We start from the raw sequence: 15,469 nt of genomic DNA, 5'->3' as shown, positions 1-15,469 counted from the left end.
AGCTAATGGGGCCTCCTGCTGCTGCCGCGCAGCCGGAGCACGATTTCTGTTCTCATCCTGAAGCAAAGTTCTTAACCTGAAGCACAACTTATGGGTTAGCGGAGTCTGTAACCTGAAGCGTATGTAACATGAAGCGTATGTAACCTGAGGTACCACTGTAGAGAGTGATACCTAAGGGACACCATAAGGGGATCTTCCAAGGCAGAGGTGAATCTCAAGTTTCTGTGCTGCAGCTCCAGTGGCATTGATTTCAGGAGCTCCTCCCAAGTCACTTTGGATGTTGTGGGGCAGGTCTTCTTGGGGGGGGGGCTCTTTTTGCTAACTCCACTCCACTTGGTGGGGGTCAGGGGGGCTGCATCAGGCCTCCAGACTAGACCCCTATTTTAGAGTAATGGCTCTGTGAGCAAGTCAAGTCCCTGACTGGCGTATCTCTTAGCACACACTGTTGTCCCTTTTGCACTGACTGTTTGGTGTATGAGAGAGCAAACTTAAGCAAGCAGCCTCTCCAGCCACTTAGGGATGGATGCAAGAGAAGACTGAACATTCTGGCACCTGAGCCATCTCAGTCCAAGAGCAGCCACTCTACAGTTCACAGATTTTAAAAATATTAGCCACTGAATTACAGTTTTATGGTTGGGTTCCTAACACAGCCAAGTTGATGTTTAATTGAAAGGATCAGAAATGATACTTTCTGGTGACTGCAGCAATTTATGACTGGCAATTTTATCTAAGAGAATTCAACAAACAATAATTTTAATGGGCTCTACCAGCTTGATTTTGGGAAACACAGATGGACACAGCAGAGAAGGCACCTTAGCTGGCTGCTCCAGTGGGTTGTTGGCAAAGTTAACTGTGTGCATCAGCGCGTGGGTGAGTCTCTTGGTGCCTCTTCTCATTCCTTGGTGCAGTGGACGAGGGTCACATCAAATCACCTTCCAAGCAGCTGAGCTGTCACCTGCTTCAAGCTCTGTTCCTAGCTTCAGCTCCTCTGGCACACAACCGTTCTTAAAACCCATATGCTGGAGAGCACAGCCATTTGGATCAGGCCCAAGGAAGAAGACCCCCAGTTTGACCTGGGAAGGAGAGGACGGCTGGGAGCTTCTAAGAGAAATGGCGCCATAAACTGCTGCTGTTATGCTCCTGCAAATGACTCATTCTTACAGTAATGGCTGAGAGGCAAGTGGGCTTCCCCAGGTAGGACCTGAAGCTGGCAATCCTAAACCGTCAGCTCAGCTCATGCTGGTTGTGGCACAGAGGAAAGACATTCCCTTTCCAGGTGGATTCTAAAAAGGCAGTTTGTGATCTAGCAAAGGCAAAATGTCAGGGGGAGAGAGAAATGGATGAGGCTCAGCAGTGGAGACAGACAGAGGTTAGCTGTGGAAGGAGAGCAGCAGAGCTGAGGTACTGCAGAGGGAGCTTCCCATCTCCAGTTTCTGTTTGCTTGTTTGTAATTTATTTTTAGAGTTTCTAGCGGAATGGATTGATGGGTGCATTATGTGCAGCCGATATCAGGCCCACGTGGGCAGATGCTTAGTTGAAGTTTTCAAAAATGCATGGAGTGCACGAAGCACAGATCTTGATGACCCCACCAAATGCCAGGTGGGCCAAAATCTGCGCAATGCTTTCAGATGCCACAACGCAACACCAGGTCCAGTCATGTTCGCTAGATGAAGGAACTAGAAGCAGCAAGTTCTGCAGCAAATCTAAGCATAAAAAGTTCAGGGCAACTTGGCTTCTTCTTCTCTTGCCCAGCCCCCATTGGGAGAAGATAGTAAGATAAGTGTAGGAAAGCAGGAAGGCCCCAAATACCCCCATAAGACCTCAGCTCCGGCTTTTAGTTATTTCTTCTCTACCCTTGTACTTGATTCAGAAAGCACAACCAGTGCAAATTGCAGCAGCTTCTGGGAGTGGGGCACCCAACTTTACCCATCAGCGTTGAAAGTTCTATTAGCTACTGAGCCAAGTTCAAGGTTTAGTTCTCAACATTTAAAGCCCCATTTGGGACCAGGATACTTAGTACAGACCAAGCCAGTCTCTAAGATCTTCCCAAAAGGATAGTCCTTGGTGGACTGCCACTTGCTGACAATGTGTAAGTGAGCCTCTGGAATGCCCTCCATCGGGTAGTTTGTGAGACAGTCACAGTAACAACCTTTCAATGCCTCTTAAAAACTTAGGTTTATCTAGGTCCATGTTTCCCAAAGTGGGCGATACTGTCCCCTGGGGGGCACTGGAACAATCCAGGGGGGGTGGTAGTAGCCTTGGGTGCAATTGAGGAGGCATTGCATAAAAATAAGGGTGGTTGGGATCTCCAAAGAATTGATGTTTTTGAATTATGGTGCTGGAGGAGACTCTTGAGAGTCCCACGGACTGCAAGAAGATCAAACCTATCCATTCTGAAGGAAATCAGCCCTGAGTGTTCACTGGAAGGACAGATCCTGAAGCTGAGGCTCCAATACTTTGGCCACCTCATGAGAAGAGAAGACTCCCTGGAAAAGACCCTGATGTTGGGAAAGATGGAGGGCACAAGGAGAAGGGGACGACAGAGGACGAGATGGTTGGACAGTGTTCTCGAAGCTACTAGCATGAGTTTGACCAAACTGCGAGAGGCAGTGGAAGACAGGAGTGCCTGGCGTGCTCTGGTCCATGGGGTCATGAAGAGTCGGACACGACTAAATGATTAAACAACAACAATAACAGTGTTATTTGTATGAGAGAGTTGTGTTTTGTTTTTACCAAGTTTCATTGAATGTTGTGTGTTTATTGTTTTGTTACATCAGGTGGGATAATTTTAATAAATAAATAATAGCTATCGGGATCATTCATCTTTCCCCAAAACCACCCACCAGAGATGGAGAGCAGTCAACACCACCTTTTACAGTGGCACTTCCTGTGCCTTGGCATCCAAAGTGTTGCTGCAATATCCTAGCAGAACCGTATCCTTTCTAATGTTTTGGATGAGCCTGGTATGGCGCCTGCACAATTGGATTTTGTGTAAAAATACACAACAAATCTGATTTCTGTTGCATTAAGGAGTTATGTCTGGTAAAATATATGAAGCAAAGAATGAAATAAGCTGCAGTTCTACAGAGTCTTCCATTTTGCTTCCTTCAATACTTGACCACTAATATTAGAGAATATTGGATCAAGGTACAGTTTTAAGTGAATGTCTATGAGATGATACAGTAGCCAAGTTAAACCACAGGTTGGATGATAAAATACAAAATTGAGTTGTGTTCCTTTACAGGAAAGGGCTGTAATATGAAACAAGGGTGTAATGTCTTTCAGTGATGCATATTCCACAAGAGGAGGAGGAGGAGGAGGAGGAGGAGGAGGAGAAATGTGCTGGCAGGGACCTCTACCGAGGTAGTTCAAGAGCACAGTACTTCCATGGAACAATCATGGCTAAGGACCGTTGTCAAACTGTTTCCTTCTCTGAATTTGTCAAATCCCGTCTTTAGAGCCACTGAAGTAAAGTGGCTTTCACCACTTCTGGTGGCAGGAGAAATCCCACACCTCAGCAGCTCAGAATACTCTGCCTCTATTCTGCCACATCCCCTTTCTGTAGCCAAAGAAGAGCCTGAGAGTGAACACAGATATTCACCTCAGCAGAAGAAGAAGATTGGAAGGCCATGGCTCAGTCCAGGAATGACAGTGGCCCAGGTCCCTCCTAGTCACCTTTTCTGTTAGGACATTAGCCACAGGGGGAGGGGGCACCGTTTGCCTAAAATGGGAGGGTACTTATGGGTGAGGCTTGTGGATTTCATTAAGGTCCCCTTGAGCTCTGGCTTGAATCAGCTTGGCTAATGAGAACTTACAGCACCTAGACAGGGTTCTTTTAACATACCAGTGTTCACTTGATAACTGAAGACAGAGCCATGCCAATTGGCCCAGTTGGGTTTTGTGCAAAGACCAAACAGCAGATGAAAGGATCACCAAGCCCAACCATCCTCATCCTCAAGCAGGACACCTTATGACTGAAAACATACAACATGGATCCCTCTCCAGCCTTGGTACAAAAATAGCTAAGGATGGGAAAGGAAGAGATTCCAGGAAAGAAGGAAATTGCTTATATATTTCAACAAGTTTTTTCTAATGTATTAGCATATATCTGTCTTTGTGAACAACAAACTGCCCACTTATTGCTGAGATTCAGCTGTCAACACCTTTCTTTCCAAGTGGGTTGACACAAGGCGCTCTTCCTGAATGGTGCCTACCAGAGTTCACAATGCACAACCACTTCCTAAATATTCGAACCAAACAACCTTCTAGTATACACAGGTTACACATGGTGAACGGTGACTCCATGAATGCTCAGGGGTCCCACACTGATGTAACCTGCACCTGGGGGAACCTGACATGACAAATATATTTTCTTTTTTTCCCCTCTTCGGTAGCTGTTTTTGTCTCTTTTAAAATGTACATTAGTTTTCTATATCTTGCGGTATTATGACTTTAATAAAAATATTGGTGTAGAATGGGGACAGGAGAGGGGAACCCATTGTAAAACAAAAGATAATCCCACATGCATGTCTATATTAGCACAACTGAAACTATCAACCGTGTTCTTTATGGCTGAAAATTTTTAACTTTTCTTAGATTCCTGGAACAAACGTGCTAGCCACAAATCTTCATGACAGACACATGCACACCACGAGATTATGAATTAGCTATGACAGAGAAGACTCACTAATAGGATTGGATGTAAACTTCAGGTCACTTAATTTTAAGGCTCAGCTAATGGCCTAAAGAAAATTGGATATCATCTCATAACATAAATTCTGAATCAGACTTTCCTGCCCATCAACAGGAACACCATTAAAAGTAACAGCAACTAGGCCCGCTGTAAAATGAAATGATGCAGCTGTAAAACTAATTTCCACAATGTGGATTATTCTACCACCAAAGCATAAAAACTCCACATTTCATAGTATGAAGTTATAAAATTGGAGCAGCAACATTTTTAGTATAAGTCTGATCTCATTGATAAAAAATAAATCTGAAAACATCTGCTCATTTCCATATAATTTGTTGTTCACTAATGTTATCTATAAAATGGCATGCATCAATTGTTTGCAATCGTATTTCCAATATACACAAGAATGAAATACTAGAAGCATTTTGAACATTTACACTAAGCAACACCCTTTCCCCTCCACGCCTTAAATATGGAGATGATGAACAGGAATAGTAGCAGCAACTACCTGAGGGAGATTTGCAGTTGCAGGAACTCTGGGATGGAGAACCCTGGTCTTATCTCAGAAATTAAATGCTTCTCCATCCACCTTATCCTGCCCTCACACCAACAGATGAGACACTTACCCAGCAAGGTGTGGCTCTTTATTATCTCTGGCTCCTCAGTCCTTTGCTCCTCCACTTTGGCACTTGCTTGCCCATGACCGTTGGCCAAGGTCTTCCGACGGTTTCTCAGGCCCTGCCGAACTTCAGCCAGCAGAGCAGCCTGAATGGCTTCAGTCATCTGTCAGAGATGCAGGCTGTCAGTGAGGAGGATCTTAGGCTGTCCTGCCCCAAGCCCAGGCCTCCTTCCCCCCGCCCCTCTTCTCCCAAACACTGCTTCAGGGAGGGGGCAATGAGCAGGGAAGGCCTACTTACTTGCCTATGCTTCTGCGCACCTATGCAAGGATGCTCAGTGCAGAGGAAAGGCAAAGCTAGGCTGACCCTTTGCCCTGCTGCATTGCTCTATCAGTGGCAACTGACTTCATGATAGGAGGGGGTGAAGAAGAGGGGCCTGGGGGTGCTACAGCTAGGTGGGGTTGAGGAGGTGACCAGAACCTCTCCTGCCCATCAGACTGGAGAGGCTGAGAACTTTTCAACCACTTGTCACATACACAGCAGCCAGTTCCTGATATTCTTTGACTTTGAACAGTCAAGAAGAAAAGAAAAAAAGACCTCTCCACACACTGACACATCAGATGGACGGCTAGGCCAAAACTTTCCCCTAGATGCATCACCTTTTTATATGCAAAGCGCTATTTCAGATGTTTGCATGGTTGTCCATATCAGATAATTTCTATACCTGCAGAACTAGCACAATATGCGAAAGGTTCAGGGCCAGCCTATTCCCTGACACGATCGTCTTACACATGTGTAGGGCAATCACTGGAAATCCGACAGGTCAGCAACAAATATGTCACATGGAGTTTCTGCTCATGGTTTCAGCAGGCTGTGTCTGTGTTGATGAACTGGTCCTGAATCAAGGCAGAGACCTGGAGGCTGTGGGGCCTTCCTGATTCCCCCAGATCTGCAAAAGCTGCTTTGGTCTGGATTCCCTTGTGCACATGAGCTGACCTTGGTTAGATGCCAAGGTGCCCCTGCAGGACACACTATGCTGACAAGGAAGGCGATCCTGGCTGGATTTTGGCACCAAGTGCATCACCAACAGATAACAGACTGTGGGCTTCTCTGTCACACCAAATGTCTCAGCTACCATATATTGTTCCCCATGCCAGCAGTCTGCAGTGGATTGCCACCACCTATCCAAGGTCTCCTTGCACTTTGTTGCTTCAAGGAAGCCTACACAATAGTTCTCAATGGCAGAAGAGCACCCACTTCCTACCTCAATGGATTGGTCTCTCCAAGAAGAAATAAGTTTGACAAGTGAACTGTTCTCTGGTTCATGGACCGGAAACCCCAATATGTCTGAAAATAGAGGATACACTCTTAGTCAGGCTGCATCCAGCTGAAGTATAACAATGCACCAGGCCTTTAAAACAGAACCACTTGCCTTGAAGGCCTTGTAAAAGATGATGGCAGTTTAAGAAAATAAGTTTCATGAAGCATTTGCAACTAAACAGGAAGCTTGTACACAAGTTAACAATCCTGGTATTGTTGACTTTCTGTTTGCAATATACAGCCCACTGAAATTTAATCCACTTGACAATACACATATCAAATCACATGTAACTGAAGTTCCGGATTCCTCAGCTTTGATTTCCAAGGTCCCTCCCCTGAAGAAAATCCATCCTGGGGTGTAATGCAATATGCCCTACGGTCTCCAGTTTACTTACATAACATCAGCGTAGGAGAGTATCTATTTCTCCCAGCTTTAAAAAAAACCAATACCTTATTTTTAGTCTTGGTTACCAATGGCTATTTTTCTTATCAGTAAAGAATTAAGGATATAACTATATTACCCATAAATCACCCACATATGAGCTATATAAAGCTAAACGGAAAAAGAGCAGTAAGGAATATCTTGAGGATGCTGGAACTGCTAATGGAGCTGGTATAGAAAATGGGAGAAGTTGGTGTGGGGAGAAGCAAAGCGGGGCTGTGACTTAATGATGGGGCAGAGGTCCTACGCAGGCAGAAAGGTCCATGTTCAATCCTCACATACCCTCCATGTGTCCCAATTTCCCAGGGATAGTCCTGGAATTACAGAAGCCATCCCAGTTTCTGATTTGATCCTGGAATGCCCTGGTTTTCTTTTTTCCTTCCCTCTATGTCTCGGAGAACAATTTTTTTTTTTATTGGTTTTATTCATAACAAACAATATAAAATAAACATCAATACAATATCGCAGTGTGGGATTTCTCCAATCCCTTGACTTCCCTCTACCCTCTCCATGGTTCCATTATACAGTGGTGCCCCGCAAGACGAATGCCTCGCAAGACGGAAAACCCGCAAGACGAAAGGGTTTTCCGTTTGCAGAGGCGCTTCACAAGACGAATTTCCCTATGGGCTTGCTTCGCAAGACGAAAATTGACGAAAAATTTTGATATTTTTTTCCCCCGCTCCAAAACCCCTTTTTCTGAAGCGCTAAGCTGCTAAAAGCATTTTAGCAGCAAAACCGCTAATCCCTTAAGCCTTAAAAAGCCGTTTTTAGCCCTTGAACTGTCAATAGCGCTAATAGCACTAATCCGCTAATGGGCTTGCTTCGCAAGACGAAAAAACCGCAAGACGAAAAGACTCACGGAACGGATTCTTTTCGTCATGCGAGGCACCACTGTATTTATTATTCATTCATGCATGGCCATATCTTATTTTCCATCTATATTCTCAGAGAACAATTAAAAGTGGTGTGTGTGTGTGTAGGTGCAAAATTGGAGTCCTGTTTATAGGGAAAATAAAATCCCTGCACCAAGTGAAGGAAATGGTGAAGCCCTTCCTTTAGTTTTGAAGAAAAAGGCCACCAATCCACTTTAAATTCTCTAATTGCAATGCTACTGTAGGCAGCCATTTACTAGGAAACACCTGGAATGTTGATTCTTTTGTTGTAAATGAAGCCTTACACTGTCTGCTCAGTGTATTCAATGGAGCTTACTCTGGGTAAAAACTGAGCAGCTTTGTTCTCTGGGCCCTTTCAGACAACCAGCTTCCAACTTTCATATTCAGCATCCTTTTGGAGGAAGGGGACTGGTTATTTAAAGGATCCCCCATCTGACTATAATTTAGGATGTGATGTAGGCCTTATGCATTTCCTTGAGGAATCTGGCACCTGCCTGTCCACTCCTGAAATTTCTTCCGCTGTTTATAACAACAAATGAATATTGACTTTTTGCAGGCCACATTGGGCAAACTCTCAAAAAGGGGGAGGTTGTTTCATTTAGCTCTGAGCCAAAGGTCTATGGGTATACTGAAAAATCAAACACATCTGACCAAGTTGATGCTACAATAAATATATTAGGTGCTACAAGACTCATTGTTAAAAGTTATGAAGACAAAGACATGATCAGATTTTATGAGTTTATTGCATGCTGCTTCTGGGGTGAGAAAAGCTGTTGCTTATGGGGGGGGGGGAATCTTGTGGCCCATGCAGCTGCCAGGAATTGGGAGAAGTGAAACTAGCCAGCTTCTTCTTACATCAGCTGTATGTTTTTCTGCCTGCAACAGGTTATTCATAGGTTTATATGATCATTACATTAAAGCAGGGGTCAGCAAACTTTTTCAGCAGGGGGCCAGTCCACTGTCCCTCAGACCTTGTGGGCGACCGGACTATATTTTGAAAATAATAATGAATGAATTCCTATGCCCCACAAATAACCAGAGATGCATTTTAAATAAAAGCACACATTCTACTCATGTAAAAACACCAGGCAGGCCCCACAAATAACCCAAAGATGCATTTTAAATAAAAGGGCACATTCTACTCATGTAAAAACACGCTGATTCCCGGACCATCCGCGGGCCAGATTTAGAAGGTGATTGGGCATTAGTTTGCCTAGTAAAGGATAAAGGGACCCCTGACCAATAGGTCCAGTCGCGGACGACTCTGGGGTTGCGGCACTCATCTCGCTTTACTGGCCAAGGGAACTGGCGTGCAGCTTCCAGGTCATGTGGCCAGCATGACTAAGCTGCTTCTGGCGAACCAGAGCAGAGCACGGAAACGCCATTTACCTTCCTGCCGGAGTGGTACCTACTTATCTACTTGCACTTTGATGTGCTTTCGAACTGCTAGGTTGGCAGGAGCAGGGACCAAGCAGCGGGAGCTCACCCCTTCTCCGGGGATTCAAACTGCCAACCTACTGATCGGCAAGCCCTAGGCTCTATGGTTTAACCCACAGCGCCACCCGTGTTAGTTCACCTACCCATGCATTAAAGCATGAAATAATAATAATAATAATAATAATAATAATAATAATAATAATAATAATTTATTCTTTACCATATACCCCGCCCATCTGGCTGAGTTTCCACAGCCACTCTGGGCAGCTCCCAATCAACTGTTAAAAACAGTACAGTGTTACATATTAAAAACTTACCTGAACAGTCCAGTTGTAGCTAAAATCAAGTCATAATGAAAACTATGAAGCCTCGGATAGTCACTAGGCTAAGAATTTGTTATCAACAATGCTGAAGCTTTGCTTGGGGGGGGATCTTACTCATACAACAGTTTTGCTGGACGAACGCTAACTTAGGTCTCTCTCTTTCTCTTTTACGATAATGGAAGTTTGAAATATTCATATGAAGGGTGGTGTCACTCACCACCCATAAGTAAAAACCCCAAATGGCATCTCTTAGCAGTCATACCTCACAAAAGAAGAGGAAAGCCCACTTGCAGCAGCACTGAAATGATTTATTGGCCCAACATCTTTCAAGTTCACAAGCCAGAGGCTGAGAAACAACTGCTGTGCATCACACCAGTGCTTCAGGCCACATGGCTTAGCTGCCCTACCAGTTGAAAATAGTTGAGATCATGATCAGTGGCGTAGCGTGGGGGGTGCAGGGGGGGCCGGCCGCACCGGGCGCAACATCTGGCGGTTAGGGTTAGGGGGCGCAAATCCATGGGTTTGGGGGCGCAAATTACTTGCCTTGCCCCGGGTGCTGACAACCCACGCTACACCACTGATCATGATGGACCAGTGTTTTAAATGAAAGTAAGGATACCTGGGGCATCTTGAGTGTTGTGAGAAGTTCAAAGTTCAGAAGGTACTAGAGGAACATATGGAAAACTCAGGCTCCCTTCTCACAACGCACAGGATGACATTAATGTTTCAGCACCTCGAAATGTGTTTTCAATGCTGTCATGTCTAGAAAACAAACATGGGTTGTGTCTGCCATAATTCTGCCCTGTCTCCTGATACTCACGTTTAGTGGACTCTTCATAAGAGCTTGTGGTCCCAAGAGATGGTGTGGGTCTCCATTTGTTGCGTGCAGACTCCAGTTTCTGGTGACTGAGGGGAAATGTTATAACAGTCAAAGAGATCAGTGCAAGCAAGCAGAGATGCCACTAAGCAATCCCGGGCTATAGTAAACTTACTGACCTTTATGGACCTAAGTAAGTCATGCCCATTATTTTCAATGGGTCTACTCTGAGTAGGACTAACATTGGCTCTAACCCAATATACATCTATAACTGGAGGAGGACCCTCCCGTAGTGTACAGCTATCTTTCAGATGATCAAAGAGTGTGAAGCTGGGCAGCCTGCTAAGACTTCCCAAGAGCCATTTGTCCTCCGTGGCTGGCACAGAAAGCAGGCTCACTTGCTTAAAGCAACAAGGATCCCATGTGACAAATCATCTGCCTGGCCCTTCTCTTGCCCACAGTCCACAGTCCACAGCAAAGCAAACTCCCCAGCCTCTTGCATGTGTTGACTTGTCAGGCTCAGTTCCCAGCATCCAAGGAAGCAGGCCTGGGAAAGGACTGTGCTCCTCATCAATATAAGCTGCCAGTCATGGGAGGCCCTTGGCATAAAGCAGCCCTTTGAAATGACTGGCAGCTGCACAGTTGCCATCTAGACTTCCTGCCTGCCTGCCACAGGCTCCTCCCTCACAGCCACTTTTCTTCTTGCCTTGACTGTTGGCAGAACCAGCAGCACAATTTTTCTCCTCCCCCCAACTTTCAAGTTAGTTGTCCTTAGAAGGCCAGACCCAAGAGCCATGTAGGTTTCTTGAAGGACAATGATCACCCACACCAGTTGTCTAATTAGCATGCTGCATTTGGCTTGGCTAAAAACACAGCACATATTGTTTCTCTCCTGCCCAGATGCTGAAGGAGCAGCCAGCAAAATAAATGTGCCCTTGAGTGGGTATGAACAAGCAAACCAACCAAACAACTTCATTTTGATATTCCTGTTTAATGGGCAGGAGTAATAAAAACGCAACTAATGGTGGACTTTCAAAAGGGTAGACCAAACATGGTGTGGGAGGAAGTGTCAAAAGGGTAGACCAAACAAGGGGCCTTCTTACTGCGTCTTGGGACGATGATTCCTGCAACTTGCCAATTTCAACTCCTCAGTTTAATTAATTCTGGGAAATGCCAGTTTCCATGGTCCAGTTTTTTATATGCAAATAGAAAACCAGGAGTGCCCCAACCAGGCATTTCCTGGTCTATATTTATATCTATCAAGGTAGGGAGACTGAAATTTCTCAAAATGTGCACTACAAATATTGTATGCTATTCAATTTCAAGACCTTTACTAGTTTCCAGGCTTATAATGCCTTATAAGGGAGAGGTGCTGAATGATGTCTGAGGTGGGTGGGGATGGGAAACAGATGAGCTCTGTCCTACTGACTGACTCTAAAGGTAAATGGACCCCTGACAGTTAGGTCCAGTTGCGGACGACTCTGGGGTTGTGGCGCTCATCTCGCTTTACTAGCCAAGGGAGCTTCCGGGTCATATGGCCAGCATGACTAAGCCACTTCTGGCGAACCAGAGCAGCGCATGGAAACGCCGTTTACCTTCCTACCAGAGTAGTACCTATTTATCTACTTGAACTTTGCTGTGTTTTCGAACTGCTAGGTTGGCAGGAGCCGGGACCGAGCAACGGGAGCTCACCCCCGTCACGGGGGTTCGAACCGCCAACCTTCTGATCAGCAAGCCCTAGGCTCACTAGGTCCCAACTCTAAGGTCTGTGACACTCTTGAGCAGGAAGTGTTGATAGCATGGCAAATGGAAACTACTCTCAGGTTCCATTCCTGGTAGCAAGGAATGATTGATGATGATCTATTTTTCTCCTCCTCATAGCCTTTTCCGTATTTTCTTCTCCCCTACCTGCAAGGACTTTGCAGAAGTATTTAGTGTGAGATGCTGCCATGATACCAATAGTATCCACCTCTTCTTTCCTCATAAAAAAAAAAAAAGAATCTGGTTGGTGGCTTCGGTGAAGTTGAGAACTGGGACAGTGCCTGAAACTGAATCTAGGCATGGGAGATGTCATTAGTTCCTTGGATATAAGCCCAATTGTTATTTACAAGGTTCAGCCTCCCGCATAAATTAAGGTTATGTGGAGACCCCAGTTTTCAACAGTGGCTTGGAATCTGTTTCACAAAATATATCTTTGTTCATGTCTTCAAGCCTAGATGTCATAAAATGAAGCCTAAGCTATATGGGGCAGCCCTTGGTAATTTCTGAAACATTTGCTCCCCTTTTTGTGGCAGCCTATGGGACGTGACAATATGTGGAATAAGCACTGTAAAACACAGTTCCATCACAATCATGGCCCAGAAAAATGGTCTGAAAGCAAAAGTGACTAAAGTTCAGTGACTAAAGCAAAGGATTTCTGCCCCTGAGCAGTGCCTAGCTGGGAGTCAACCAACTGAGAACCATCTGTACGACCCTCTAGAAAGCAAGGAATAAACAGAGCAAGCAAAACAAAGAAATTATGCAAATTATTATTCCCATTTCATGGAGATGAAATGAGAAGGAGCTAAATCCTAACTGGTACACCAAAGGATATAAATGTGGGTTAATTAGGAGTAATTTGGAAACACTCTTAATGGGTTTCCAGGGCATGGCACTAGGCTACACTATGAATGACAAATGATAGGCAGACAAAGGAATGTCTGCCCCTCCATCTGTGCCATCTAACATTTTGCCTGCTTGGGATTAGAGGAACACTGGAAAATGGAAGTTCTTACCTGGTCTTTTCTAAGGGCCTGCCAAATATCCTTTGAACTAAATATATCCTTCTCAGTAAGTAACTCAGAGTCAGGGATCTCTCTGTGGTACGGATGCTTTTTGTGTGTCCATTGACCCTTCCTGTTTGCTCTTGGGCCACACTAATGTACCTGTGACACAAATCCAGCACTTTTCTGGAGAACAAGTGATTTGCCTCCTGTTGCTGTTCTGCCCCTGGGGAACTGGCACAGCGCCATCCTGGCAATGTCAGGGAGAGATGATTGTTCCTTGACATAAGTCCAAGTGAGACTGGATAGAGAAGTCTCAAGATATCTAAATACTGAACACAGAGATCATCCAACTCCCCATCTACACCCCAAGGCAAGAGGCATGACAAGAGGAGCTTTGCTGCATCCATGACAACATTCACATTGACTTTTCCTGATGGCTGCCTCCGAACCTTCTTTGAACTCTTCGGCTTTTTGTGTCTTTTGATGCCGCCACTTTGCTCCAAAGAGCCAACTGCATTACTCTCCCCAAATGTTTGCTCTTCAGCTGGAGCTTTGACTTGCCCATCCAACGGAAAGAGTGACCCAGAAGTTCTGTTTCGTTTCATCATTAGCATCCTTTTGTCAGCTGTGCTTTTGGCTCTCTTTAGAGCATCATAGCTGTGGAATGAGCTGGATGACTTCAGTCCCTTGAGCTGGGCTGAATGCAGGAGTTCGGCCAATTTTTCCAAATCAAAGAGAAGGACATAAAAATGGATGTTCTGTCGCTCCGTCTTCACAGGCAGGATGGTAAAAGGCCACTGAGTATGGCAGGCAGTGGGGAGCTGGAAATAATAAGAACAAGAATAATGTACATTTTGCTCAGCCACTAAAAATTACCCACAGCACATAGTATGGTCAACAGAAAGGTAAATATAACAAACCATTTCCAAAAGCAAAATGCAACCAACAACCAAAAGCGAATGCAAACCAAAGGTCAAGACTGTTAAATAAAAGCATCTTCAATCTCTGGTGACCCACAGAAGGAGTCTGATGGGTTTCTCTAGGGACAGCACTCCAGGGAAGACCCTGTCTCACTCCCATCGTTCAGCCCAGACACTGAGGTCCAGCTCCGAGGGCCTTCTGGCGGTTCCCTCATTGCGAGATGTGAGGTTACAGAGAACCAGGCAGAGGGCCTTCTCAGTAGTGGTGCCCGCCCTGTGGAACACCCTCCCATCAGATGTCAAGGCAATAAGCAACTATCTTACTTTTAAAAGACATCTGAATGCAGCCCTGTTTAGGGACGTTTTTAATGTTTAATGCTGTATTGTGTTTTTAATATTCTGTTGTGAGCTGCCCAGAGTGGCTGGGGAAAACCCAGCCAGAGGGGGGGGGGTATAAATATTATTATTATTACTGCTACTACTACTTATTCCAAGATGGCACTGAGAGCAAAGTCACCCCAAACAGGGCATGGCATTTCAGAGGTGGGCAGGTGGCAAAATGGATTTGTATGGTGGTGTTCTATTGTAATGTTAACTTTTTGTAAGCTGCCCTGGAAACCTGTTGAAGGGGAAAGTATAAATTTTAAAAGTATGAAGCAAACTGCTTTCTTTGATGACTACTACAGCTTCCAATGCCTTGTAAGACAGTGTTGGAAAAAGTTTTGGAAGCTCCTTTTAAAAACAGGCAGAGTGAAATAAAAATGCAATTCTCACATTTTAATTGAGAGAGTCAATTTGGGAGGAGGGTGCAAATGGTGCCTGCATTGTCGACTGCAATGGGGGGGGGGGGAGAGTCTCTTTCACCATTTTTGCTCCTTCTGCTTCAGTTCCTCCATGTAAAACTACCATGTGCAATTCAACAAGAGCCAAGACTTCGCTGCTTCTGCTAGTGCTCACTGCAGACTCAGTGACTAAAAAGGGGGAAAGAGTCTCTGGCAAAACTCAGCAGAGAGAGGAGGCTAATCCCCTGCTTCCAGGGAAAGGTCATTCTTCTCTAACCCCTCATCCTCAAATACATCAACACAGGCTGTTAACCTTAACTGGTCTAAGCCAGACCCACCACACAAACATTTTATGGAAAGTACAATGGAAATGCTATTTTACCAGGTGACCTTTTCATCTCTGCAGGCTCTTTGCCGCTGGGATTCACCTGCTTCTAGGAACTATGTCTTGCCCACTTAG

The 15,469-nt window shown here is 45.1% G+C and overlaps 1 protein-coding gene across 1 annotated transcript in view; it reads right to left on the bottom strand.

The window, feature by feature from the left end:
* Positions 1-15,469, bottom strand: part of WDR72 (WD repeat domain 72) — an 81,988-nt gene that overhangs the window by 20,002 nt on the left and 46,517 nt on the right. The window contains exons 15-18 of the mRNA XM_083413231.1: positions 13,317-14,128; positions 10,546-10,631; positions 6,575-6,657; positions 5,320-5,476 (exon numbers count right to left, since the gene is read on the bottom strand). Coding sequence (XP_083269357.1) covers positions 5,320-5,476; positions 6,575-6,657; positions 10,546-10,631; positions 13,317-14,128 — 1,138 coding nt within the window. The remainder of the gene's footprint in view (positions 1-5,319; positions 5,477-6,574; positions 6,658-10,545; positions 10,632-13,316; positions 14,129-15,469) is intronic.

The sequence above is a fragment of the Podarcis tiliguerta genome, assembly GCF_965153285.1.
Source record: "Podarcis tiliguerta genome assembly, chromosome: 14".
Lineage (NCBI taxonomy): Eukaryota > Metazoa > Chordata > Lepidosauria > Squamata > Lacertidae > Podarcis > Podarcis tiliguerta.
The sequence above is the reverse complement of the archived record's forward strand: the minus strand, read 5'-3'. Positions and strand labels throughout refer to the sequence as shown.